Source organism: Blastocystis sp. subtype 4, assembly GCF_000743755.1.
Source record: "Blastocystis sp. subtype 4 strain WR1 chromosome Unknown seqid_0005, whole genome shotgun sequence".
NCBI lineage: Eukaryota > Bigyra > Opalinata > Blastocystidae > Blastocystis > Blastocystis sp. subtype 4.
The window spans coordinates 50,763-77,261 of NW_014569542.1; the positions used below are offsets into that span (position 1 = coordinate 50,763).

The 26,499-nt window shown below is 38.8% G+C and overlaps 11 protein-coding genes across 11 annotated transcripts; 7 read left to right on the top strand and 4 right to left on the bottom strand.

Annotated features, from left to right (window-relative positions):
* Nucleotides 1-2,050, top strand: JH06_0237 (phenylalanine-tRNA beta subunit synthetase; the record flags this gene model as incomplete). Its single annotated transcript, XM_014674586.1, has 9 exons — nucleotides 1-243; nucleotides 275-337; nucleotides 371-438; nucleotides 469-643; nucleotides 674-816; nucleotides 848-1,239; nucleotides 1,270-1,360; nucleotides 1,390-1,918; nucleotides 1,949-2,050. 9 exons carry the CDS (start codon nucleotides 1-3, stop codon nucleotides 2,048-2,050), a joined length of 1,806 nt encoding a protein of 601 aa, XP_014530072.1.
* Nucleotides 2,051-3,721: 1,671 nt separating this feature from the next.
* Nucleotides 3,722-5,848, top strand: JH06_0238 (hypothetical protein; the record flags this gene model as incomplete). The annotated part of the gene is made up of 8 exons (XM_014674587.1): nucleotides 3,722-3,832; nucleotides 3,865-4,321; nucleotides 4,352-4,865; nucleotides 4,935-5,149; nucleotides 5,179-5,268; nucleotides 5,298-5,477; nucleotides 5,508-5,681; nucleotides 5,727-5,848. The coding sequence occupies 8 exons, from the start codon at nucleotides 3,722-3,724 to the stop codon at nucleotides 5,846-5,848; spliced, it is 1,863 nt and encodes a 620-aa protein (XP_014530073.1).
* Nucleotides 5,849-6,612: 764 nt separating this feature from the next.
* JH06_0239 (hypothetical protein) lies at nucleotides 6,613-7,890 on the top strand (the record flags this gene model as incomplete). The annotated part of the gene is given in 5 exon segments (XM_014674588.1): nucleotides 6,613-6,742; nucleotides 6,774-6,982; nucleotides 7,000-7,368; nucleotides 7,396-7,584; nucleotides 7,615-7,890. 5 exon segments carry the CDS (start codon nucleotides 6,613-6,615, stop codon nucleotides 7,888-7,890), a joined length of 1,173 nt encoding a protein of 390 aa, XP_014530074.1.
* Nucleotides 7,891-9,510: 1,620 nt separating this feature from the next.
* JH06_0240 (coatomer subunit beta) lies at nucleotides 9,511-12,037 on the top strand (the record flags this gene model as incomplete). Its single annotated transcript, XM_014674589.1, has 10 exons — nucleotides 9,511-9,717; nucleotides 9,747-9,881; nucleotides 9,914-10,132; nucleotides 10,163-10,320; nucleotides 10,351-10,420; nucleotides 10,452-10,811; nucleotides 10,840-11,016; nucleotides 11,048-11,338; nucleotides 11,369-11,902; nucleotides 11,933-12,037. 10 exons carry the CDS (start codon nucleotides 9,511-9,513, stop codon nucleotides 12,035-12,037), a joined length of 2,256 nt encoding a protein of 751 aa, XP_014530075.1.
* An 80-nt stretch (nucleotides 12,038-12,117) lies between these two features.
* On the top strand, nucleotides 12,118-12,742 carry JH06_0241 (hypothetical protein; the record flags this gene model as incomplete). The annotated part of the gene is given in 4 exon segments (XM_014674590.1): nucleotides 12,118-12,307; nucleotides 12,338-12,537; nucleotides 12,552-12,653; nucleotides 12,683-12,742. 4 exon segments carry the CDS (start codon nucleotides 12,118-12,120, stop codon nucleotides 12,740-12,742), a joined length of 552 nt encoding a protein of 183 aa, XP_014530076.1.
* On the bottom strand, nucleotides 12,739-13,657 carry JH06_0242 (amino-hydrolase; the record flags this gene model as incomplete). The annotated part of the gene is made up of 5 exons (XM_014674591.1): nucleotides 12,739-12,824; nucleotides 12,855-12,935; nucleotides 12,966-13,237; nucleotides 13,269-13,374; nucleotides 13,408-13,657. The coding sequence occupies 5 exons, from the start codon at nucleotides 13,655-13,657 to the stop codon at nucleotides 12,739-12,741; spliced, it is 795 nt and encodes a 264-aa protein (XP_014530077.1).
* Nucleotides 13,658-13,806: 149 nt separating this feature from the next.
* Nucleotides 13,807-18,272, bottom strand: JH06_0243 (inositol bisphosphate; the record flags this gene model as incomplete). The annotated part of the gene is made up of 19 exons (XM_014674592.1): nucleotides 13,807-14,190; nucleotides 14,221-14,514; nucleotides 14,545-14,721; nucleotides 14,751-14,850; nucleotides 14,876-14,976; nucleotides 15,007-15,272; nucleotides 15,317-15,390; nucleotides 15,421-15,515; nucleotides 15,545-15,740; nucleotides 15,771-16,019; nucleotides 16,050-16,696; nucleotides 16,728-16,871; nucleotides 16,901-17,005; nucleotides 17,036-17,164; nucleotides 17,195-17,695; nucleotides 17,726-17,831; nucleotides 17,862-17,953; nucleotides 17,984-18,118; nucleotides 18,174-18,272. 19 exons carry the CDS (start codon nucleotides 18,270-18,272, stop codon nucleotides 13,807-13,809), a joined length of 3,894 nt encoding a protein of 1,297 aa, XP_014530078.1.
* A 3,426-nt stretch (nucleotides 18,273-21,698) lies between these two features.
* Nucleotides 21,699-22,474, bottom strand: JH06_0244 (HAD hydrolase; the record flags this gene model as incomplete). The annotated part of the gene is made up of 4 exons (XM_014674593.1): nucleotides 21,699-21,767; nucleotides 21,798-22,190; nucleotides 22,220-22,319; nucleotides 22,350-22,474. The coding sequence occupies 4 exons, from the start codon at nucleotides 22,472-22,474 to the stop codon at nucleotides 21,699-21,701; spliced, it is 687 nt and encodes a 228-aa protein (XP_014530079.1).
* Nucleotides 22,475-22,513: 39 nt separating this feature from the next.
* Nucleotides 22,514-24,361, bottom strand: JH06_0245 (hypothetical protein; the record flags this gene model as incomplete). The annotated part of the gene is given in 10 exon segments (XM_014674594.1): nucleotides 22,514-22,679; nucleotides 22,710-22,764; nucleotides 22,801-22,898; nucleotides 22,929-23,020; nucleotides 23,052-23,148; nucleotides 23,167-23,314; nucleotides 23,345-23,568; nucleotides 23,599-23,646; nucleotides 23,677-23,725; nucleotides 23,755-24,361. 10 exon segments carry the CDS (start codon nucleotides 24,359-24,361, stop codon nucleotides 22,514-22,516), a joined length of 1,584 nt encoding a protein of 527 aa, XP_014530080.1.
* A 568-nt stretch (nucleotides 24,362-24,929) lies between these two features.
* Nucleotides 24,930-25,758, top strand: JH06_0246 (alpha-n-acetylglucosaminidase; the record flags this gene model as incomplete). Its single annotated transcript, XM_014674595.1, has 6 exons — nucleotides 24,930-25,031; nucleotides 25,063-25,214; nucleotides 25,235-25,346; nucleotides 25,375-25,511; nucleotides 25,542-25,629; nucleotides 25,660-25,758. 6 exons carry the CDS (start codon nucleotides 24,930-24,932, stop codon nucleotides 25,756-25,758), a joined length of 690 nt encoding a protein of 229 aa, XP_014530081.1.
* Nucleotides 25,759-26,247: 489 nt separating this feature from the next.
* Nucleotides 26,248-26,460, top strand: JH06_0247 (hypothetical protein; the record flags this gene model as incomplete). Its single annotated transcript, XM_014674596.1, has 2 exons — nucleotides 26,248-26,364; nucleotides 26,392-26,460. 2 exons carry the CDS (start codon nucleotides 26,248-26,250, stop codon nucleotides 26,458-26,460), a joined length of 186 nt encoding a protein of 61 aa, XP_014530082.1.
* Between the last annotated feature and the right edge of the window lie 39 nt (nucleotides 26,461-26,499).

The window sequence follows — 26,499 nt, forward strand, 5'->3', positions numbered from 1 at the left end:
ATGCTGTTCCGGTCTTTGGGAAAGACCTTCACTGACAAGGAGTTTGATGAGTTGTGTTTCGAGTTTGGCATTGAACTCGACGAAATCGTTACGGAAACGAGAATGAAGAGAAAACAAGAAGGCAATGAAGAGAGAGAAGTGGTTGTGTATAAGATTGATGTGCCTGCAAATCGTCATGACCTTCTCTGTTTAGAGGGTATTTCACGTGCCCTGCGTATTTTCATGGGAATGGAATCAAATCCTGTAGGTATTTCGTGTTGTTGTTGATCTTTAGGTTTACCGTCAATTAGAGCCTAAGCAAGAAAGGATCAAGATGTACGTGGAGAAAGACACCAGAGTAACGTTTTCTTTGTTTGAATGAGGATTGTAGTTAGTCCGTCCTTACATTGTGGCTGCAGTTCTCCGGAACATCCACATGAATCACGATGTCTATAACAGGTGTTGAAGAGGTTTAAAACTGATTGTTAGTTTCCTTGATCTGCAGGATAAGCTCCACTTCAACATCTGTCGTCGTCGTTCTCTTGTCGCAATTGGTACACATAACTTGGCTTCCGTCAAGCCTCCATTTTACTACCGTGCTCTTCCTGCTGAGCAGGTCAAGTTCAAGCCTCTGAACCAGACTCGTGAGTTCAACGCACGAGAAGTAGCTATGCTGGGTGGGCTTCATAGTTAGTTGATGGACTTCTATCGTGATCCCAAGAACGATTGTAAGCATCTTGCCCCATACACGGATCTGATTTATGATGCTCCTGTCGTTCCTATCGTTTGTGATAGTAATGGAACAATTCTGTCTCTTCCTCCTCTGATCAATGGCGAGTACGGAGTTTGAGTCTCTCATCAACCATAGTCATAGTAAGATGGATCAGAATACAGAAGATATCTTCATTGAATGCACAGCAAAGGATGTGACTAAGGCCTCGATTGTGTTGAATACCCTCGTTGCGATGTTCTCACAGTATTGTGATGAACCTTTCACTGCAGAGATGGTGGATGTGGTCTATGAGAAGGATAGTGTGTTCCCTGAGGGTAAGGAGATTACATATCCCATCTTTGAGGAGAAACAGTTAACTTGCTCTGTGAGTGACTTATGTTCCACGATTGGTGCTGAGATTCCTATGGAGGCTATTCAACGTGACCTTCAGAAAATGCAGCTATTCTCTGAGAAGGTTGATGATGATCACATTCGTGTCACTATTCCGATCACACGTAGTGATGTGATTCATGCAGTGGATGTATATGGTGAGAGACGAGGAATGGAATGAGTCCTAGAGGATGTGGCTATTGCTTATGGTTACAACAATATTAAGAAGGCCCAACCTCCTACTCTGACCATTGGAAGAGAACAGCCTGTGAATCAACTGTAGGAATAATGAAGAGATGTGAGTGTAGATCAGATATGCTTCGTCAGCAGGTGGCTATGGCTGGATATACCGAGGTTTTAACGTTGTCTCTATGTAGCAAGGCTGAGAATTACAGCATGCTTGGTCTGGAGAATGATGGTTTGGCTGTGGCTCTTGCCAATCCAAAAACAATTGAATTTGAAGTATGTCGTACTTCTCTGCTTCCGGGTATTCTGAAAACATTCCGTGAGAACAAGCATGTTCCATATGCTAAGGGAGTAAAACTGTTTGAAGTGAGTGATGTGGTATTGAAGGATTCGACGAATTATGTGGGTGCTCGCAATGAGCGTAGACTGTGTGCTGTGTATATGGGTCAAGCGGCTCAAATTGAGATCATTCATGGTTTGATGGATCGAATTATGAGGCTTTTGGATGTGTATCCTGCTCCTCAGTATTCAGGAAGTGCAGAGGTGGTTCCTGAAGGTAAGAAGACATACTACATTCGTGAGGGAACATATGGAGCATTCTATCCTGGTCGCTGTTGTGATATCATTGTAGTGGATGGTGATAAGGAGATTGTACGTATGAACAGAGGTAATGAATTATAGAATGTTGGTCACTTCGGAGTATTGCATCCTAAGGTTATCAAGAACTTCGAGTTACGTTATCCTGGTTCGGCTATTGAGATGAATATTGAACATTTCATCTGAGGGATTCATTTGTTTGTTGATAAAGAAACAGTGAAATGGTATTTGTTGTGTTGAACCATGTTTCGGAGATCCAAAAGATACTGCCATAATGTGAATCGATCGATATATGCCTCATATTCATCTGTTGCCTCTTTTTCAAATATGGAAGTTTCTAACTGATGATGAGAATAATAGACCAAATCGAAGCCAACCGCCATATTATTGTAAACTGCATGTTTTTCGCCTTTTGGTAAGATCTCTAGAACACCAGATTGAGGTAGCATAAACAGGGCTAGTGTCATGATTGGACCTGAGACACCAAACAACACATCAATCTTCATAGCTTCTGTAACCAGATCTCGAGTCGTTGTTGCTTTTATCTGATACTTTCGAATAATGGATGCTCCCTAATTCTCATGCCTTTCCTTAACTCGAACTCGAAGCTTCTTATGAACATAATCGAAAGCGTTCCTATTGATTCGTTGTTCTGGGTAAGACTGATTCAACTGGGTAACATAATACATTTGAATCGTTTTATCCTGTCGGTAATTCTGGAGATCCAAAATACGGTAGTTTTTGTAGATTGCAGCACGATAGAGATGTGAATCATAGACATGCTGAACGAGGCCTGCCATGTCTCCTCGATGAATTGATCCTAATAAAACAAGAGAAGGAAAGAAGATCCATTTCTTGATAGCCTGTTGCGTTAATTCTGACTTGTATTTCACTGAAAACGCATGTCCACCTTCTGATCGCATGGATGCAATTACTGGAATGAGGGCTTCTAAGCCTTGCGCTGGTAAGTTATCTAATGAGGGAAGGAGAAGTGAATGCATCTGCCCTTGAGTCATATGAAATCGTATACTTCTGGGTAGAATTGAGGATACAACTGCGTATTCAGAACAGCAAAGAGAAGATTCATTGTCAAGAAGGAATCCTGCGAAGGAGGAAGGAGAAGCATCCATGGGTTTGGACCATTCCACTGAAGAGAGGAGCCAGATTCATGTTTCTTTCCTGTCTCCGTTTTCACAAAAGGGAAGTGCTCTGATATGATTCCAACAATTTGGTCTAACCTTTTACATAATTCAACATATCTGAATCCGAAATGTCCAGTATTTCATCCTCCGGATTAAAATACACATCTTGCAAAATTGCATAATCCACATCATCATGCGACGCTAGAGTCATTCCAATGACCCTATCAATTCAAAAGAATATGAATAACACACCCTTTACTTCGTTCCTCAATACACTTCATAGTATTATCATACTCGGATATCCTATACTAATAAACGAATTGGAACGGTTACCAATCCTTCGACTTTAACGAAAGTACTCGAGACATGCAAAGAACAGGATCACCTCTCTTCTCAGACTGAATATATGTTTCTTCCTGTGTACTAACGATAGAGTATGTTACATTCCTAGATATGGGATTTTTACTTGAAGAACTGAAGGAAATTCTGCAAATAATAAAGCATTCATTCTATTACCTATCATGGACATGATGCAATAATTCGATTCCTCCCGTAATAACTGCAGATGTAAATATTCCAAAGAGGAATAAGATGAAATTATTCCACTTTGCTCGCATTTCTTTACAACAAAGAGGAATAGAAAGCCATGATAATTTCGCATTTGCGATATTTCTCTGGTATTAAAACGATTTGGGATCATCAAATCCTTTTTGAAATGCTACCAAATGTCAGTCAACTGACGGTTATCATCATTTATAACAATCAGAAGTATGGGCTTCTTCTGCCTGGTTCATCTACAATCCGACAAATCAAAAAGGAGATTATGGTATATTATAGTTTATAGTACTCATCATGTAGACTCATCTAGGAATAAAATTAGAGAGTCAAGTGTTGTCATACGAGAGTGTGATTCTAGAGAATGATAAAACGATCGCATACTATGGAATTGGAGAAAGAAGTGAGATTCTTCTAATTGAAAATGCATTTCAAGAGCATTTGGTGAATCAAGATGTTGACCTAATTGAACTGGATTCTTGGTTGGATTATTTAACAACAGACTACGAAAACTGTTCTCGATTTGTGAGGGATATTGACTACATTGTGAACAAACTACATGAGAATGAGCATAAACCGTATGCATTAGAAAGTATCGATCGTGCTATGCAATATGTAAAGAAGTGTGGTGAAAGGGCATTGAAGTTACAGCAGGTTACAGATGAATTATCACAGAAGTACCGTTATTTGAATTCAGAATGTATCCGTTTCTACCAGGTGATTCGTGCTTCCAAGGATGAACAAATAGCACTGGCTAAAGGTTATTATTATAATGCTATCTGATTGGTAGAGATGGATATGCTGAATCTTCATATTGCTCAAGAGGGAGATCTCAATACGCTTCGAATGTCAAGTGCTTCGGTTTCTTCTCGTGTCTCAACTTCATTACCAACGCCTCAAGCAAGAAACCCAATTGAAGGCTATTTGTGGTCGCTCAATGCTATCTCAAATGACAAAGAGAATCGAGATACTCATGAAACGATTAGTGATGGTGAGGAAGACACACAGTCACATCTAAATCTTCAAGTACCTTCGCATCCAGCAGCTCGTTCTCGTTTGCGTATTGTGCGTGTGAATGATCAAGGAATGATTGTGAAAGGACCTTGTGATAAGCTGGAAGAGGAAGATGAAGAAGAGATTCGACAACGTGAAGAGCTTCGTAAGGAAGTCAGAGAACAAATCACATTGCCTCGTCGTTATCCTATTCGAGGAGAGATAAGTAAAGAACAATGTGGATTATTGAAAGAACATACACGAGATGAGGCAATGCAATTATTAGAGGATTTAGAACATAACACATCCAAGTATGTGAAGATGACTATCCTGGATTTGTCTTGTATCCAATGAGAAAGAATGTAATGAATAGATTGTAGTATTGGTAATGATGGGTTCATGCGTTTGGTTAATATATTCATGAATAACAAGGAAATACCTCTTCATGAACTTCATCTTGCTGGGAATGCCTTAGGATCCAATCAAATTATCTACCTCATCAATCAATTGCATTTAGACTCTCTTCGAAAGAGTCTTTCGACTCAAGATGATGATGTCTTTATTTTCCCTTATCTCCGTATTCTTGATCTGAATGGTAGGAGTATTTTCTTTTCCAATTCTCAGATAATCCTCTTGGAAATGATGGAGTAAAGCAGCTCTTCAAATTATTGGAGCATCATTCTCTTCCGGAACTTCAGCAACTGTTTCTTATCAGTAATTATTGGTGATGGCCTACAGAATAGATACGAATCTGACCACAGAAGTGACATCCATGCTTATCAATGTGAATTTACATGAGAGCAATCGTGTGAATATTGTGATTCCAGAGACGCAAATGGCACAAATGACAGAAGGAGAACGGGAACTAATGCTTCGTTTGTATGATAAGATTGAAAAGAAGACATGTGTCATTGATATTGATCGTATTTCTTTGCATGAAAAGTTACAGATAGAACGAGTTTCGGATACTTTCCTTCAATTATTCTTCTATACAGTGATATCATCTCTGAATGACATGGTTCAGAAGATTACCCTCAAAGAAGTTGATTTCTCTGGAAATTGTTTCTACATATTCTTTACTCTCCTATCTCGATACGTTCGATATGGACGTTGTAATCATCTTATGAGTATGACTATAACTCGTATTTTTAAAGTATGATTATGATCTGTAGGCTGCCGCTTATGTGATGCTCAGATTCCGACGTTATGTGACATGCTTCACTTATTCTCTGAGAAGAATCTCAAAGAATTCTCATTTCTTAATCTTGATGGTAAGAATGAAGTGGACATCTGAATCGAAGACAACGCCCTTTCTGCTACAGGTCTGAAAACACTGATTTGTACGATCATGGAATGCCGACGCAATAACATGTCTATTGATTTCTCCATTATTCACAATCCATTAGGTAATTCTGGTATTGAAGAATTACTGACTAATTATTACCTTCATAATTCGGAGTCATTGGATACCTTGAACCTGAATGGTTGTTCAATGACCGATCTTGGTGTTGAAAAACTACTACAGGTTTTCCAGTCTCTTGATGGAAAGAATACTATATATGCTCTGAATCTGAGTGGTATCATTATTGATCTCTCTCCATAACTAGAGAATCACATTTCAGATATGGCAGTACCTTCTCTAACAACTCTATTTAGTTTGTTACCCAATTTGCACAATCTCTATTTAGAAAGTGAGAATTCTGGAATGAATTCATTTTCAGACACTGATCTATCTTCTAATGGACTCTATGGAGTGATTAATTACTTTATTTCACACAAGCCGTCCAATTTCTTGTATGTCTGCATGAGAAGTGGGGTTGGTGGCGGTGATTAAGACTAGACAATAATGTGGATGACGTTGAGCGAGCGAATCTGGAGGAAATGGTTCGAACGAATTTTGGAGGCGATGAAAATGTCATAATAGAATTACCTTAGTTGTATTTTGTTTGATCGATAACTGAATTATAAGAAGGTGGATAAAACTACCAAGAAAGGAGGGAAAAATACCTCTTAGATTGCCCAAAAGGATGGCGATTTCATTTTCCACACAAATTTGAAATGCCCATTCTGAAAGCACAAAAGGCTGAAAAGATTTCGACCGACAAACTTGTTGGTGAGACGATGGACATTGTAACCGAAATGTTAGACATCATTGTGTCACGTACAGGTATGGATACAAACGATCATGGTATGTGAAAGATGACATCGATCATATGTAGATTTCATTCACACAGGAAATGAATTGAAATATTTCGGTGTTGGACATCAACTCAAGATTTCCAAACTCGCAGATACACTGTATTCTACAATGAAAGATGTAATTGTTTTTGTTATGGCAGAGATGGCAAAAGAGAGTGAAGTAGATTATAAATTCCAAGTGCCCAAACATACTAGTTTTGTTGGTTCTATCGTGAAGGTATACTTCCTTGTTGTTCTCTGATATAGTGTGTGGCAATTGATGTTCTCTCCTCCAATGCCCATTATAAAGAATATGTAAACTCTCTCTGCGAAATGACTGGAAAATATGTTTTTGATGTCAATAATGAGACCTTCCGGAGCATTTATCGAGATACGGTATTACGTCTGGATGAGCGTCATTTCCTCTTTGAAGATGATCCCGAACTCCTCAGTATTCGGTGTTCCATGAAAGGTCTTCCTCAGATGGATGCTCCTGTTTCTCAGTCGAATCCCTTGGAAGGCATAACCATCTCACCTGAAGATATTATTCCTACTATTCAGAACAACGGGTTCCCACCAATTCCTATTAAAGTCACAGCGCCATCAACTCAGACTGAAGAAGATATGGAAATGGTCGTGTTATCGTTGAACTCTAATTCGTAGTTACATTACTTTGAGAAGATCAAAGCAAGTTCTCGCAATCGGATCATCTTTCCATATTTGCGTCGACTTTTTGAAACCCATAAATCGGTATGTGTAACACGCAAACGAATCGAAATGAATGCCAGTTATTTGATGCCTGATGATGAAATTAAGCAGGCTTTTACACAGAAGTTCAATGAAGTCTATATGGTTGTACTGCATTTTGTAATTGACTCTTAGCATTCCCAAGGACAGTTAAATGCTTCGGGAGAGATAGTTCGGGGGCATTGTATGTTCTTGACACTATCCTATCTGAAAGAACATTATCCAAAGGATCGTGTAGATATGATGGAGCAGTATTTGAAGGAGGAGAAATCCTTGAACAGCAAACCTAGAAAGAGATATCTAAAGATGCCTTCTGGAAAACGATCTCGTTTTGATGTACCTTCAGGTGACTACAACATGGTTGCTTCTAATGAAATGGTCCAACATGAACCCATTATGCCAATACTTTGATTCATTTTATTTGGTAGTATTGCTTTCTTTTTGTTTTCAAATTGGATGTACAATTACTATCCTTCGCTACCTCCTACTGTAGTTTCGGATCGTAATTGTCAGCATTCTCTTTAATCTCTAGAACTGTCAGAATCGGCCATCAGTACTCAATTCCAACCACCAAAGTATGAAGAGGTATGAGTATTTGAGGATATGCATTTTGAAGACAGTTCCAAATCAATTTCCTAATTTCTATTCGCAAGCAGTACGTGTTGAAGATATGAATCATCATATTGGGCCCAATCGTCCATCTCTCTCTCAACCACGTCCTTTGAATCCCAACCTTGATATTCACTTCAATCAAAATCCGATATTGAATGCAACTCCAAACTTGGATCCCTTTTCGCCTTCAACTCCTATGACGATTCCAAAGAAGGAACCCCAACGATTGTGGACAGAAAACGATTTCCAGCTTGCTGTTGTACCGTCCTCTTCCTCTTCCTCTTCGTCGTTGATGGAATTGGAGCATAAAGCAGAGAATCAGACAGATCAGTTGAATACCTATGTAGGACAATGTGGTTTGCCAACACTTGATTTTTCAAAGATGAATTCTCAGAATAAGGATCGCATCGTAACTTCAATTGATGGATTCTATGTAGTATCAAGATTATATCTATCAGATTGCAGAGCAATATAGTCATAGAGAGAGTTTAATGAAAAAGATGGCCAAGAAAACCTTGTATACGCAAGATGATAAAGTTTCTAGTGATATAGTATTGATTTGACTGTCTCCTCATGAGATATATGATGCTAATACCCAATTGCAACGCATTCTTCGTGAAAATGCTATAACGAGCAAGACAAGTCTTGTTGACAATATTCAACGAATCGGTCATCGCTTGCGGAAGAGTAGCAAGAAATTACGTGGTTTGGAATTACTCCTTGATCTGATGTGTGTACTAAAGATTGAATTAATTGTAGTGAAAAGGATTCAACAGAAATTCCATCAGTAGAAGATGTCAGAACAATGGATTCAGAGTATGATAAACGGTTTGAAGAAGATGTGAAGCGATTAGTCCATATGAAGAAGTACAAGCAGAAATACAAGGAATTACTAGTACAATTCGTTACATTCTTTCTGAATCTAGTATGTCAAGTATAAGGTTGTGGACATGTTGAATCAGTTGACAGAATCATCCATTGATCAGTTTATAGATTGTGATAAGGTGAAATTCTCTTATTGGATTGTCATCTAGTTATTACCAATCATAGAAAAGACTCGAATCCCGATGAAGAGGATTAAGGATATTTTGAAAACAAGGGCATATACTCCCGAATGGAAGATTCGAGCATTGATGGATCTTTTACATATATACCTTGTTTGTTTCTGGATTCCAAATGTATGTGTCTTTTTTCCGTATGTGCAAATTATCGTTCATTTCTTCGAACTACAGCATTTCTCATTTTTTGAGACGATCTTTCACTTACATACATTGAATATACGAAAATATGGTAGATATCGAATGAATATGTCATAATCGTGTAGCCTCTTCAACTTGAGATCCAAGTATCTGTTTCTTATTGTACGATAGAGTGTAGAAGCTCCTGGTCAATCACTCCGATCGAGTGAAGTGCGTTGACATGCATTCAACTGAACCTTGGGTATTGACTTCTCTGTTTTCGGGAAAGGTGTACATCTGGAACTACAATACTGGGGATGTAGTTCGTCAGTGGGATGTCGCAAGCGTTCCAATTCGCGCTTGTAAGTTTGTGGAACGGAAACAATGGGTTGTTTTAGGATGTGACGATCTAAAAATCCGTGTTTATAACTTTAATACAGCAGAGAAGGTAGGGATATGGGGAAGTGATCACTCTAGGTGACAGAATTTGATGCACATTCAGATTACATTCGTTGCATCGATATTCATCCAACGGAACCACTTATGTTGACTTGTGGAGATGATATGAGTATTAAGCTTTGGAATTGGGATCAGGACTGGAAGAACATCCGCGTATTATTTGGTGATCACTATTGATGAACTAGACATATGAAGGCCATTCTCATTACGTGATGCAAGTCAAGTTCAACCCAAAAGACAGTAACACATTTGCATCCTGTTCTCTGGACAACACAATCAAAGTATGGGGTTTGAACTCGACATCTCCCTATTTCTCACTAAATGAGCATAAGATGGGTGTGAATTGTATTGATTACAGTATTGCAAGCGACAAGCCATACCTCATGTCTGGGTCGGATGATAAAGTATGCATGATAGGCATCATTTCTCTCTAGACAATTCGTATCTGGGATTATCAAACGAAAACCTGTATTCAGACTCTTGAGGGCCATACAGAGAATGTTACGAGTGTGCTGTTCCACCCTAAACTCCCGATCATTGTAACAGGAAGTGAAGATGGAACAGTTCGGATTTGGCACAGTGTGACATATAAGTGAGAATGGTAATATGGAGTTAGGAATAGATGTGAAATGACATTGAATTATGGAAGTGGTCGTGTATGGTGTATTCAAGGTGCTGATAATAGTAGCAAGGTAAAATAGAATGAATTATGATGAAATATAGCTTGGTATCGGATTTGATGAAGGCTGCACAGTAATTCAACTTGGATCAGAAGCTCCAATCATGTCACTAGATTCGAATGGTCATTTGGTTCTTTGTGATAATGGAGATATTCGTACAGCCATTCTCCAGAATCTTCATTGTGATGAAGAGAAGGAATTGAGTGTAACTTACAAGGATTTGGGTCGTTCTGAACTCTTTCCCCAGTCTCTAACTCATAATAACAATGGGCGATTTATGCTCCTTTATGGTGATGGTGAATACTCAATATCTACAACACGTGTTCTTCGTAGTAAGTGTTATGGTTCTGCTATCGAGGCTGTCTGGTCTGCTGATGGCAATGGTGACTTTGCTATTAAGGAGGTACCCTTTATTTAGGACTATCAAATAGACCACTACCAAATTGAAATTATTCTCAAATTTCAAGGAAACAGTCACTATCGCCACTCCATTCCCAGTTGAGAAACTCTTTGGAGGTAAGATGCTCGGAGCTCGTGGTTCTAATTTCCTTGTTTTTTATTCCTGGCAGTCAGGAGATGTGATTAAAAAGATTGATGTGACTCCAAATGTAAGTCAAGGATATGCGATTTCATGTCTAGAATGTGTTCTGGTCTGAAGATGGTTCATTGGTAGCAATCACAACAACAGATGGATTTTATGTGTTATCAGTGAAAGAAGAGGAAGATGGCTTTGATTTCGAGCTGCTTCATGAATTAGGAGATGTTGTAATTAGTGGATGTTGGTTTGGCTCATGCTTCATCTACAATACAGAGAAAGGTGTGAAATATTATGTTGGAGGAGAACTTATCATTGTTAAACATATGTCTTCTCGTATGCATGTACTGGGTTATCTAGAACGAGAGAATGCAGTAATTGTTGTTGATAAGGATGTCAGAATGGATTGATGGAATGATTTCTAGAAGAATGTTATGGCTATTCCATTGGACCAGTATCTCTTGAAGTATCAAACTGCTGTTCTTGCTGGTGACTTTGATATGGCCAATAACATCTTACCGCAAATCGGATCCCGTGAGTTAGAGAAGTTATCACTCTTCCTTCAGGGCCAAGGGTATCTGGAGGAGGCTATTAAGGTGACAAAGGACCCTATGCGTAAACTCGATTTAGCAATTTCGTTGGAGGATGTTCAGCAAGCGATGGATTTGTTGGATACTCAGGGTAATGACAATGAGTCCACAAAGTACTGGTCACAGCTTGGAGAGATTTGCTTAAAGAAGGGTGATATGAAGACTGCTCTAACCTGTATTGAAAAGGCAAGAGATTTCAGTACAATGCTGATGTTGGCATCATGCTACAGTGATCCTCAGTTGATGGATCGAGTTGAGATGCTGGCACGAGAAGCCCAGTGGGGTAATGTCGCATTTATGGCTGCTTTTATGCAGAAGGACCTTGATGGATGTATGGATATTTTGACGAAGGAGAAGCGTTATCCCGAAGTTGGTATTTGGGGAGGTTGTGACACATAGGCTGCTTTCTTCGCAAATAGTTATTGCCCCGAACGACTGGAAGAAGCTATGAACAAGTGGAAAGAGGAAACACGGCATTTGGAGAGTGATAAGATGATGAATTAACTTGTGTGTTATTGTTTGTTTGATGGATGGGATCCCACAGATTTGAGAACTCTAGAATTCAGTACAAAAACGTTACAAGAATGGCTGCGCAAGAAGAATCTGCAATAATTAGGCTTGTGAGTTGCGATAACAAGGAGTTCGAAGTCCCACAGAGAGTTGCTTTCATGTCCGAACTAGTGAAGCAGATGTGTACCGTGAGCAGTGAATTCTCTAAAGAGATTGTGATTCCTGATGTTACGGGGGACATTCTTAAGAGGGTCATTGATTTCTGTTTGGTTTTGTTTTCCTTTTAACAAGTAGGCACATACCATGTTGACAATCCGATGAAGGAGATTGAAAAGCCACTGAAAAGTGACAACATGGCTGAGAATGTTGGTGTTTGGGATGCCGAATTTATTGACCTGGATGATGCAACACTGTATAAGCTTGTTACAGCAGCCAACTATTTGATGATTCAGTCCTTGTTAGATTTAGCATATCCTATAACTGATCGTTTTCGTGTTCCTTCATTTAGACATGTGCTAAGATCGCTTCGTATATCAAAGGAAAGAAAACACAGGAGATTCGCGAGCGTTTCCATATCCAAAGTGATTTCACACCAGAAGAAGAGGAAAGAGTATTTATTGTCGGATTGTGGGACTGTAGATACGACAAGATAACAAATGGGCTGATGAACTGTTCTGTGTTTTCTACAAACAATCCTAATCACGTCTTCCATAGATCTCAAAGAGATCCTTTACATCAATCGACGATATTTGCTTCCAGCCCTCCGGTTTTATTAGATATACTATACATCAGACCCTTTCTACTCTCTCACAATTATTAATTCCTCCACTCATTGCATCACGGTGTGTTGCATGGAAGATGGCTCTTTTACCAAGATCAATAGCTTCTTCATCTACTTGTCATTACCCTTTCATGTATCTACCAGTCATATCCCAATGATACAATTGATCCAATACACCATAGGCATAAGAACTTCCGGATCCAACTGAGAAGTAGGATCGTCGTTCATCTGCCTTCAGTCGAGTTCCATCATTGTCAACATAATAAATCTGAGGCCCAGTCTTATCCCAACCGCAAATCATGGTTCCCACACTCAAACCATAATCCTTGTAATGGTACAAAAAATCAACAAGAATCTTGCTGGCGCCAGCCACAGAGATGCGCTCACCATTTCGGAGTTCATATAACCTGCATCTTATCTAACATCTTTACTTCGTACCTGCACTCGACTCCCATTCGTCTTTCCCAGAAGTAGCAATCAGAAGCACCTCCTGCCATTGTTCCCAACAGGAAAGGATTGATCTCAATGACTTTGTGTACTTGGTTCGAAGCTAGGGATTACGACCACATCATCTCCGTCCTACCAATGAACTGACCCTGTGTAGCTCTTGAATCCACAGAAACAATAACTCCTCCCTGATATTTGAAAGCAAGGGTAGTTGTACCCTTACAAAACTTTACCATTTGATGTTGATCATTGTACTCTGCTCCAAAGTTGGTTTTGCAAAAACTCGAAGCATTAGGCACATTTGGCAACAGGAATCCATCGACTTGACTGATCTCTGTGGAATACTTTGCTGATGCTTTCTTTTCACCTGGCAGACTAACAGGCATCTTCACAATGACTCAAAGTGAAGTGTCAAAGAATCGATGCAGTCCCGCGGGAAGCTACTACTAAAGAAAGGCAAACTATCATTGGTATCACTACAATTGTAATTAACAAACAACTCCTTCTCTAAAATACAATTTCGTTAAACTTAGGATTAGGTAATACCATGTCCCCTTGTGCATTTCGGTGCTTTAAACTGCTTGGGTAAAAAAGTGTTCTGGATAGAGTTAAACATGTATTGTGCTTTTCCAGTATTCTTTTCGGTATTCTTAATACGAGTTCCATATCCACGAATGAGGTCCAAATAAGCATCAAACGAAGACTTATTCACGATATGCGATGATTCCAATATCCGAGTTTCGCGAAGGGTAATGAGCATTCCTGTGCGATCCTTTCCACTCTTACACATAACGACAATTCCAGCATGAAGTCGTTCACCAACCACTATCCATGAACCCATTACAATATTCATACTAAGATAGCTCTGAATCAGATCAACACTCTTTATCGAATTCTCAAGTAAAACTCTCCTTACATTCTATGAATCACATACCTGAACCTGTCATACACTCATTTCCTCCGAGAAATCTCCATTATCACAATTGAAATCAAGATTGACATCCTCATAACAATTGTAATTGCTCATGATATAATGAATCAATCGTTGTAAATTGATTGTATTTCCAGCACGACTATCAGGAGCATTGTACAAATCATTGAGTTGATTTGCAGGTTGTGTCCCATGAAGAAGACAGTTTGCATAAGTCACCAAGTCACGATAACACAGCTGATTAATGTGTTTTTCAATCGCCACATTGTGAACACTAATCAGATCTGTAATAGTTTGAGATACATCAACTCCCTATTTGTGAGTCTGCTAAATGACTCCAACCATAGTAAAGAAGAATGGAACAACAGATATCATGGCTCCTTGTAGTTTGTGTTCTCTCAAAATATTAAATTCTTGTAGATGGAGATGCTGAAGAGTACAGTACATAGTAATTGGTATGATCAGTTGATGATTCACCACTTTCATTTGGGAGTCGTAGGTGATACTAAATTTCGAGCACTACATCATCACTATAGAAGAAAAAATACTCGACGAATCACCAGTTTGAAACGAACAGCTCGGAGACTCTCAATAGCCACAAGAGAATCCAGAATCATTGCTTTTTCCTTCGAATACATCGATAAGAGACTAGAGAACATGATCTAGAAATGACTGGAGTGTTTGGTATAATACAGGATAGCCACTTGTAAGCCATTGTTGGAAAATATGATTATCATGAATACTACTGTTCAGTGATAACACCATATGACGAAGCTATTATTCACAGATCATTTCCATTCTTACATCATTGACAAATGAAGTAACAAGAATCGAGAGAGCTTGAGAAGTAGCAACATCAAATCGTTCTCGAATCTGTAAGGAGGAACGTAATCCTGATTCGGAACGAAGATATCGTTTCGTATTCTGTTCATTCAGATCGTGGATAAGAGTGAATAACCCTCCACAATGAAATTTATAGAAGTAAGCATTTGGAGTTCCACAGGACAACATAGAATAAGCAGGTACTCGAGGAGGAAGAAGTGATTCTTGAATGAGAGATATGATAAAGACTTACGAAAGAGACTGTTCAATGAATCACAAGACATGACATTTCGTCGTTGAATCACGATGTCGTTGATATGAAGATTTGTTGGTAACATTGCTGCTTCTTCAACTTTCTTCATTGTGCTAACAATCAAGAGAGTAATTCAAATTAACCTAGGTTTAAAGGTGAAACGACGAACTCGCTTATCAACTGAATGATCATTCTTATTCAACATATTGATGTGACTCTGAGCAATGTTGACAGCATTCTACCCTTCATCTCATCTTCTAAACATACTTCGTAAAAACGCTGACTCTGAACAAAATCACGACTCTCCTTCAACAACTCATCCATCGTATTGAATTCATGACGTCTCAATCGAGATTCTGCAAGTGTTTGCTGTTGCATATACAACGCTCTAAAGTCTTCCAATTCATGACTCCATAATTTCTCTGTAAAATGTGTGTATGATGCAGGAATATCAAAAGAGAAGCTACGGATGATTGCATACTACCACAAATACTCTGTCTCATTCATCACTTCACACACATGATTCAAATACAATCCTGGAGGTGTACTCAAGGAAGGACAAAACACTCCTCGACCCTCATCACCAGACTTATCGAAGATGTACTCCTTCTGGAAGAATCGTCCTTCTAATCGTCCTCTAATCGCAACAACGTAACAGCCAAACACATAATTATATCGACTCTCACGTTTCTCTCCACGAAAACGAGTTCGATCTGGATTCATTCCATTAGCAGGTAAGGACCTAAGTATCATAAGAACAACCTTAACCAACATTGAGAGATCAGCAAGACTTAGTGCCTCCATTGGTTCACTCCCAATACTATCACGAAGTCCCGCCACACCTGGAGTCGAATACCGATATTCACTTGGGTCTTCATAATTGAACTGGTGTGGTAATGTTTGAAATGTTAAAGAGGTGGGAGATGCATTAGGTTGGAGCATTATCGTCCCTGGACAAGAAGCAAAGCGTTCACCAGGAACATTCTCAAAGTCAGGAATCTGGTCAAAATCAAGATTTGTGACATCAATCATAGGATGTGATAAACCACAATGAGAGAAGGAATTTCTGTCCAAAAGAGGAGACCAACCTAACTGCGTCTCTGAAGAACTTGAGATGCCTCCCTCACTTGGGAAGATCATGCTTCCCCCAAGAGGATGATAGGTATCAACACTAGTTTGATGAGAATCGTTTTGGTCGTGATCAGATCCCTGAAGATGCATAACATGAGACTCTGTCATTCCAGATACCTTTGGAGACTCATTCAACAGAGGAGAAGAACCAGAAGGGATTTGGACTTGGACTAAATGAGAACGAGGAGGTGAAGAACAAATCTTCTCTCGATTCACTACAAGCAAAGCATTCCGAGAATTCAGAATGGTATTCAAGGAGAAAGTCTCTGTGAACAGCAAGCGGTTGTACTACAAAATAACAAGATTCATCAGTTTTCACCTTATACTTGGTATATGTATGGTTATCAACAACATTTGTTCCAATCACTTCAAACTTCAATTCAACGTCTGTGATTGGATGAGAATAGATGGTTGGAGTACTATGACTGGATAAGAAATCTTGTAATAATGAGGTTGGTGTAATCTAGAATGAAATCTTATCTACAGACTTACTGAAGACTCTCGATCTCGAACCATTGGAATAGGGACACAAATACAGCAATTAAACATAAACCCTTTACCACAAGTCATAATCGGAACATTCTCCGTTTCTCCACACTATCCCTAAGGAATTCTATTGACTCTTACATTGGTAAATTCTTTCTGAACAGATAGATCCTCATCTGTATATCGATAAGAACAGTGAACAAACACATTTCGACAGCGCGATAGCAGTTTCGATGGATGCAATAATCGGACAAACACAGCAAAACTCACCTGCTTATCAGACTCCCTTTCAAGACTTACAGAACATTCTAATGGCTTGCCACATCGATCTTGAACAAGTAACCCTGTGGTCTCACTTGTAGCTTCTTCTGCAGGCGACTCAGTTGGAGAGGATGTGATCGTCATCTCAGATGGCGAGGTTTGACGATCCTCTGATGGAAGCTGGGTCCCCATAGCAAATGCCGTGTCTTCAGGATTGAATCGGGAATCCTCCTCGGATGAAATCTCGTCTCCCACAACCTCAGCTTGATCTTCATTCAGATTAGTCATTGATGGAGCAGGTCGATGCATCTTCCCAGAAGAGGAGAAAAGTGACCGCAAGGATGTATCTCCTTGCCCAGTTCCAACAAGTGACCGATTGCTAACCGTTTCATCGTATTTGTATTTCAGATGAGGTTCTGTGGGTGAAGAAGATGGACTGAACTGGCATTCACAGCCAGTTGTATGAGAACTACTGTCGATCAGACACATCGCCTTCCGACCAAACCAACGATGTCGAGAATGCCTTCGAGTTCGAGCTGACTACAAGTGAATAATGATAAACAAGACAACATAGTCCTTCACCAATGTGAGGAGAATGAGATTGAAGAAACCTGGTAGAATCAAGAAGATACCATTAAGAGCAGTAGTAGTAATGTGATCAGTATAATAGATATAACTATGAATGATTACTGAAGGAAAGACAAACAGAGAGGTAATGATTCGCACGATCAATACTACAAGAAGAAGAAACGTATTTGTAACGAGGAGAGCGATATTCTTAGCCACTTCAACTCGCATCTACAACTCAATGTGATAGTAAGATCATACACTGGAGCAAACGTCACTGAATATGTGTTTCAATTTATAAATGATGTGTTTGCAAGCCATAATGCAGAATACAGAGATCAACGTATTACTAATGACGTAGAAGAGTTCCGTAAAACGAAAATGATCACGCATTGTCTAGACATGATGAAGAAGAATCATGAATCACTTCTCGCAATAACCCAATAACAACTAAGAAGAAATACGCCGCATAGACAATGATACAACCATAGATATAGTGACGAACTTTCTTCTTCTTCATGTTTACAATGTACTCCGAGAAGTAACGCATCATATAAAACAAAACAAATACTAGCATTGCCAATTCCAAAGTTCGGTTTACCAGAAGATAGACATCACTACACATAAACCCGAAACAAGAGAGTCACAATCCGATCTTTCCTAATTGGGAACTGTTGCAGAGACAGTGAACTAGTCCAGAAATACTACTCACCAGGTAGCATATGATGAACCTATACATTGACGAACCAAACGATTTATATACATTATACGATACCGGTTTACATTCTTCAGGATAAACCGTAAGGATACCTATAGCTAAATGCACTCTTTGATTCAAGTACAACGCCAATGCAAATAAGAATGCTATAGAGAACGATTCCGATAATTATCAATGATTGTCCAGGCTCATTCTCATCGTCGTCAATTAACAACTAGTTAAATAAACCCATTTTGTTGCTGAGTACCATAGTATGTTGCGACAACAGAAAACCACCTAACAAGACGAATGGTAACGATGAATGACGAAGTGTTTCTGTTAAACGATAATAACGGTTATTTTCATATGTTGGCGGTCGGTACTATTCTTTTTCGAATTCGTTTTCTCCTTTATTCTTCGAGTACTTCGTGATCTGCCATTCTCCTAACACCTATTATGATGCCTTATTCCTTCTCAATAGTGAAATGATCGATTCTGGAAAAGTCTTACGTCGAATGCACACTGCATGGAATGCGATCATGCTGACATCAACACCTATTTTGTCGTCAGATGGTCATTCATCTATTGAGTGTTTCAGTTCTATCGGAGTCAATCCGTTTCTTGAATCGGTGCACAGAAGGGATCATCTATATTCATGCTAGGTGAATATGTAATAGAAATTGAATGTAGTTTATTTTTATTGCTTTTACTACTCTTCCTCACGCTTGTCGATCAATGTGTATTGCTACAAACAATCAAATTAGATCATTAGTTCGTTAAAGTACAAGTGGACGATAGTGGTTTCATTGCAATCTAGAATAGTAACAACTCTCTAGTAGTACTTTCTGTATTATATTCAAATCCTTCTCAAACCGTTGTTTATTCGTTATATTAATAGAACTCAAAAGATGTGGTAATCCCTAAGGTTAAAGAAAAGACAGATCACGGAGAGACAAAGGATATACTCATATCATTATGAAGAAGGATCTGAATCGTTTCATACAGTAAACTCTCTCGATTGTTGTGAACATATCCTTGTTGCTGTAATGCTAACTTGTCAGGAATATCATTCTCACACAATCGTCGCATTAATTGTCTCCATACAGATCCAGGAAGATTCTTACTTTCTCGAGAGAATGAATCGATAATATCCAACAGGGAGTTAATATTGGCAGGATCATGAATAAGAGAAAGATAGGCGTTTTGAAGGAATTCATCAGTTATGGTTATCCTATTTGTATTCATATACTCAATCAGTGAGATAAAGATTGATTCATTCAGTTTGGTATTATTCACACAGGCACTGAAAAGAGAAGGATCGACAATTGTAGAATCTGATGAATTAGCCCGATCAATCAACAAGGATAGGATCTTTATAGACTCATTGATATCCTTCTCTTTCTGTAATAATAGACCAATATACTCATCTCGTAAGCATTCTTCCTTTTGAAGAATAGTTAATACCCGATCAGTAAGTTCCTTCTTATTTGGAACCAGATCATCTGAACATTCATTTGCTCTACATATCAACAATCGTAAAATAGTAACAGTAACACATAATCAATGAGATATGATTGAAGAAACTCTGTTGGATAACCCTCTCTATACTTCTCCATATAAGCTTCAACAGCTTGATTATTATTAGTTGATAAGGAATTCCATAATTTATAAGGTAAAGCGATGTTATAGGGACACTTCGCTGCAATCGTATTGATGTAACGATAGAGTTGTGAATAACACTCCTTTCGTTGATCTGAAGTGATTTGAAGTTGAGGATTCAATTCAGAATTGAATACTTCTTTCAGAACTCGAATCAACACAGTAGCTTTTACAGCAACAGCATTGTCACAACAAAACTGAAGAATATCGTTACAAATGCTATATTCTCCTTCCTTCCAATCATTCCTTCAATAGAATCCTACTCGAATATAAGTTACAAGAAGTTTCTCAATAAGGAATCGATCCATATCCTCAACAACACTCGAATTCAACTTTTTCTCTCCCTGATTATACCGCTTCTGAACTGCTTCCCATACTAGACCTTCCATTCCTATGTGATCATATTGAACCATAGTCAATACGATAGAAACAGAAAGCACTCAATAGATTCTTGAGAATTACTCCTTCATGTTGACTTCCATGATTAATATCATGCATGAAAAGGTCTCTGAGAGAATAATACTCCCGAAAGAACCCATCAAAGATAAGATGATTAACCTAAATATCAACGATGGGACTTGTCACATACCACAGGTAACAGTTCGGAGATATGTACGTAGAAGTGATAATCCTTCTTCTGCATAGATTGAACATACAATGGAAAGTCACGAAGGATTGGTAAAAGACTTGGATTCGATGAAGCGAGATTCAGAAGGACGTGAAGTTGAGATGACTGAAGAAAGATCTCTGCAATTACGATGAGACAGAAAGAGTACCATTCCTACGAATCCTTTCCCAAAGTTGGCGTATACTAAGCTGAGTATCGTAATCCAAATACTTATTCTTTTTGTCATCTTCTGGAATACGTTGACTATAGAGATCGAGAAGAATACTGTAAGCAAGAGGATCTTTCTCATTGTCCGAAATGATCAATCTCTCCAGGAACGAAGTGAGACGAGACACTTCAGTGACTCCTTTCCAACGGAGGGAATTAAAACTGTTCACAACAGACTGTCGCTGAGGTGAGTTTTCATTCTTTGAAGAGGATGAGGACTTCAAGGAAAGCCTGAAGAGTTTTCGACAAGTTTCATAGGCTAGAAATGATTTAGTTCACTCTATAAAGACAAATATCATAATCTGGAGAACTAAATAGATCACAAAGACACATTACCGACGAATCACTTGTAATTAAGGGTTCTAAGAATGAGAACACAATGCAACTCCTCACTTCCTTCTAAAACAGCCTTGATTCGATCATTCAGAGCTACTTTAAAGACTACACAAAGAACATACGATACATTTTCCGCTCCAAATCATCAAATTCCGCAGAAGAAAGCTATCACTTATCCAATCTTTTGTGAACTACTTCAGTAGGCAATTTCTCCCCCTCTTCAATGTCCTTGATAGAAGAATTTACAAATGCTTGTATTACATTCAAACATAATAAAATACTTTGACTTGCAGATAACCAACGAGGGAATGCATTCTTGGTGAGTTTCTATGAATGAACCCAATAAATGACACTTCTACAGCTCTAGCGAAGGTAGATGGTACTGAGAAAATCACTCTTCTGAACATCAAAATGTATGAACAAACAACCAAGAGAAGATAAAGGGATTCTTATTCATCACTGACATAATTCTCCATATTAAAGGAAGTAGAATCGAATTGAGATAAGTCTTCCACAATCTACAACTAACCTCTCATGCCAGTGACTACTTGACATGCCCCCTTGAAAGCAGAACGGTCAGATCCATGAAATGCAATTGCAACAGTCTGCATACCAGCAGCAAGACCACCTTGGATTCCCAGAGGAGAATCCTCAAATACGATACATCGATTTGGTGGAACTCCTGCACGTTCAGCAGCCTTTAAGAAGATATCAGGGGCTGGTTTTCCTTGAACGACATCATCAGCTGTCACAATTCCATCAAAGAGACTAATCATATCGTTATGGGGTTCTAACTTGGCTCCAATAAGAGCACGCGGAGTTGACGTGGCCATGTATTGCTTCACTCCATGTTTTGAAAAGAATCGAGTAAGGGAGTCAGCCCCTTTCATCTTCTTGAACGATGGAGAAGCTCGCTTCATTCCCTCAATATATTGATTAGCCTATCTAAGAAAGAAATCGAGATAGGTACAAAGTCGGTTGGGTCAATTAAACCATGCAAATCAGCTGCATCCATCATTTTCTTGACCCAGAGTTCCGTCGGCATTCCGATGATAGAACTATGGTTTTCTCTATATGTAATTGTCGCTATGAATGACTACAACTCAATTTGTCGAGTTCCAGGTTTCACACTCTCCATGATCGAAGCGATAATCTCTGATGATCCAGCTTCTGTATCAAGGAGTGTTCCGTCACAATCCCAAATGATACAAAGGGGTGGCTGCATTTTGGAGAGGATTATTTAACAAACAGACACACCACAAAATCAAGAATCAAGAGAATACATCTCAGTACCACTTCCACATATGCGGGGTTTTAACCCTCTAGAATAGCATAACCCAAGTTCAGTTCGGAAGATCTGCCATAACTTGTCCATTTCAGGTTTTTCTGGAGTATTAATATGCCTCTTAAACTCGTTTGCAAATGAAGACCTACAGATTAAATACACATACGAAAGCTACTTTGCATGAACCATATCCACAGCAAAATCTTGAGAAAGAATGTAAAATGAAGATACTAGAAATCAAGAATCAATATAAGTTCAACAAAAACGACGCAATTGCTGTGTGTACTGGATCTTGTTGTAACCATAATTAACAAAACGTTCATCAAAAAGAGGAAGATCTTTTGTATATTTGAGAACTAAGTACCTTCAAATCATAGAGAGAAGTAGAGTATACGGTTCCTGTAACTGATGTGGGAAGCAATTCAAACGATAATAAAGTATATGTTCATCTCGCCTCATACGGAACCATTGTTGATTAACAAGTAACTAGCAAAGAAAGAATGAAAACAATGCATACATGAGCAAACCCTCCTTCCTTTGTAAGAATACACAAGTCATTATGAATACATTTCTCCAGTTGAGGGATAGTCTCAGGAGCCAGTTGACGAGATCTGCTATTGAAAAAAAAATACGAAAAGTACTTCATAAAACAGCTGTGAAGACCACGACACTTACCAAGAACTTTTCGTTGTCTCAAAAACACAGGGGGAATTACGACTGTACTACGAGAATTGTTGAAGATGGTATCAGGAAGCTGCATCAAATGTTGATACAGAGTTGCTATAATGAATGGATTCATCTCGTACCTACTTGTAGGCCACATATCAATGTCAAGAAACATGAAGTGAGATGTTTTGATCTGACGAATACACACATTACGGAGATAATTGACAGGGAAGTCATAGTAATAGTGATGGTTTGGTTTCGCAATATAAAGAACAAAGAGGACTTGCTCATCTACAGACATCCCTTCAATCACCTCTCTCACTGTAGCCTCTTGTTCAACACGGGTCCATATGGCTATACACATCGGTCTATACATAAATCTCTAAGTAAACTATGACCCATTCCAACGTTTGGCTATAGAATCAATGAACTGTAATCGATTCTCTCTATTCATCAATCAATGTAAGTGAATAAACGTAGCTGTAGCAATCATCGTAATACCCTTATTCTCAGGATAGTACTTCCCTAATGTCAATTCAAGGATTCATTCCCACAATCCGTGCTACTATCAAATTCCACTTCTTGTGTTCCTTGATATGCTTTGCAGAAGTCAGGGGAACATACACCGCGATTAGACATGTTTAGAATATGTTCTTTAGCCGTACTACGAAATGCACGTGGGTTATGGGATTCGAAAGCGGTGTAATTAGGACGATGAAGCATCGCCTCGAGATAATCTGAAGAAGGCTTCTCAGTATGTTTTCTTTTCTTAGAGTAGCCTACTGTTACCACAGATTTGACTCCTCGATGATTTGGTTTTCTTACTCGAGAGAAAGGCGTAGGACGAGTTCCTTCCGTATTCTTTGGATTGAGAATGGTTGGCAACACATCCTCAGAAGCTGGATTCACATAAATGGCACTTGTAGAAGCAGAAATATCTGTATGACTCTTCAATGGAAGTGGAGCCGTGGGTTTCTTCGGTTCACGAATCACTTTCAGCTGCGGTAAAACAGTAACAGAAGAATCTCCCTCAACAACCTTCCGATCATAAAGATGACTAAATCCGTCCACTGGATGTTCTCCAATATCTATAACCTTTTTTCCACTAACCAAATTAACAATAAACGGATGCTGAGTGACACCTCTGATTGAATGTGCCATCCTAAGGATAAACTAAGCAACCAATATCCAACAGCTGAACATAGTGGAATGGAGAAACCAAACCATATAGAAAAAAGGAAAAGCCAACTAAGAAAACATACCACTGAAGAATCATCCTCTTTCTTCAACACTGTTCGAGCAACCTATGAAATCAAGGAGATAGGATGTTTGGAGCTCAACAGAGTATTCGGATTATTTGGTCAGGGTGGCGTAGTATTCGGTATCCCTAATTGGGTCTGTAAAAATGAGAGAATTCTTTGAATAATCGAAAGAAAATTGATTTCATCAGCAATTATTGGGCTTCTGTATTTCAATGCATTATCTTCTTCCTTGTTTTCGATACTGGTTGTTTCTCTTGTAAAACCCGTTGATGGTCACACATCAACTAGTGGTTAGAATAAACCGATTGAATAACAGACCCCCTGTTGTTTTTCCAAATTCCTCAAATTGAACGAAACACGCTGGAATAAACAACTTTGATAACAAAATGCAACATGAATAACCATGATTATTGCAGAGAATCTATGTATTTGATTGGTTGATTCTTCGACATTCATGATACTTAATAATGAAGTGCTGCATCTTGTTTACTATCCTATTCGCTCTTACTATTTGCGAAAAGTCCCAAGTAGATTATGTCTACGGATTGATTGATCGTGTCACGAAATCAGTAGATAGTACAATGTATTATTGATATAAAGGACATCTCTAAGAAGTTCAATTTGGAGATTATACCATTCGAAGAAGATCAAAAGGATATCTTTCAGATTGATGCTACAACCAAACGCGACAGTGTATCTCTGAAAGGAACTGATGGAATTATGTTAGCGCATGCCTTTCATATGTTTCAGATGTTAAATTAATTAAACGTAGGTACCTCAAGTATTATTGCAATAATACCATGTCGTGGGGAGGGGAAACTGAGGGAGATAATATACGCATTCCAAACCCACTGCCTGTGGTCGAAAAGACTTGGAGACAGAAGGTATGAAAATGATGGATCTTTCAAGTAGATGCTCGATTCCTACCGCTACTATATGAATGTCTGTACATTTGGATATAGTTATGTCTGGTGGGGCTGGGAACGTTGGGAACGAGAGATTGATTGGATGGCCATGAATGCTATCAACATTCCTTTAGCATTTGTCGGGTATTATTATAAGGATTCCATCACTTTTAGTCAAGAATACGTATTTGGTGAAGTGTATGCAGATATGGGTCTGAGTGAAGAAGAAATACTTGATCACTTCACTGGAATTGCCTTCCTTGTTGTGATATGAATGAATACTGATTCCTAGCCATGGAACCGAATGGGTAATATCCATGCTTGGGGAGGTCCTCTAACGAAGAAGGTACGATACAATGAGTTTTTGCTGAACAAACAAGTTGAATTGTGATGATTGATTCATATCCAGATTGTGGAACGAGAACTTGCGCTTGGTATGAAACCAATTCTCCCTGCCTTCAGTGGATACGTTCCACAAGCCCTTATTGTAGGAGGAAAGATTTCTATTGATCATAGAAACACTATCCAAATATCACATATTCTGTGTCACCTCTTTGGGCAGGCTTCAACAGTAGCTACTCAAATATTATCTTGATCGAACCTTCAGATCCTATGTTTACAGAAATCTCAGTCCGATTTGTAAAGAAACAAATATATCCTCATTACTATTTGTTCGGTTTGTTAACAGAACTGAGCTCTACGGAACCGTCTCTCATTACTATAATGGAGATCTCTTTATGGAAATGCTGATATCCTATCAATCATTTTGTGTGAAGTGCCTTCATTGAACCCTAAGTCCTGGGAACCAGAGTACCTTGCCTCTTGTAGTCGAGGTCTCGTAGATGCATTGAAAGCTGGAGATCCGAAAGCAGTCTGGTTCATGGAAGGATGGACATTCCGATGGGAGACTTCTTGGACTTCCGATCGTATCAAAGCATTCTTAGATGGTGTGGATGTGAATGATATGGTGGTCTTTGATATGAACAGTGAATACGTTGTATTGTGGATTCTCTTTTATCTCTAGTTACCTCAATACAAGAAGATAGGAGCCTGTGGAAAGAGAGTTGATGTCTCATATACTACTCATCATTAGTTTATCTATGGTTTACTACCGAACTATGGTTCTCAACAG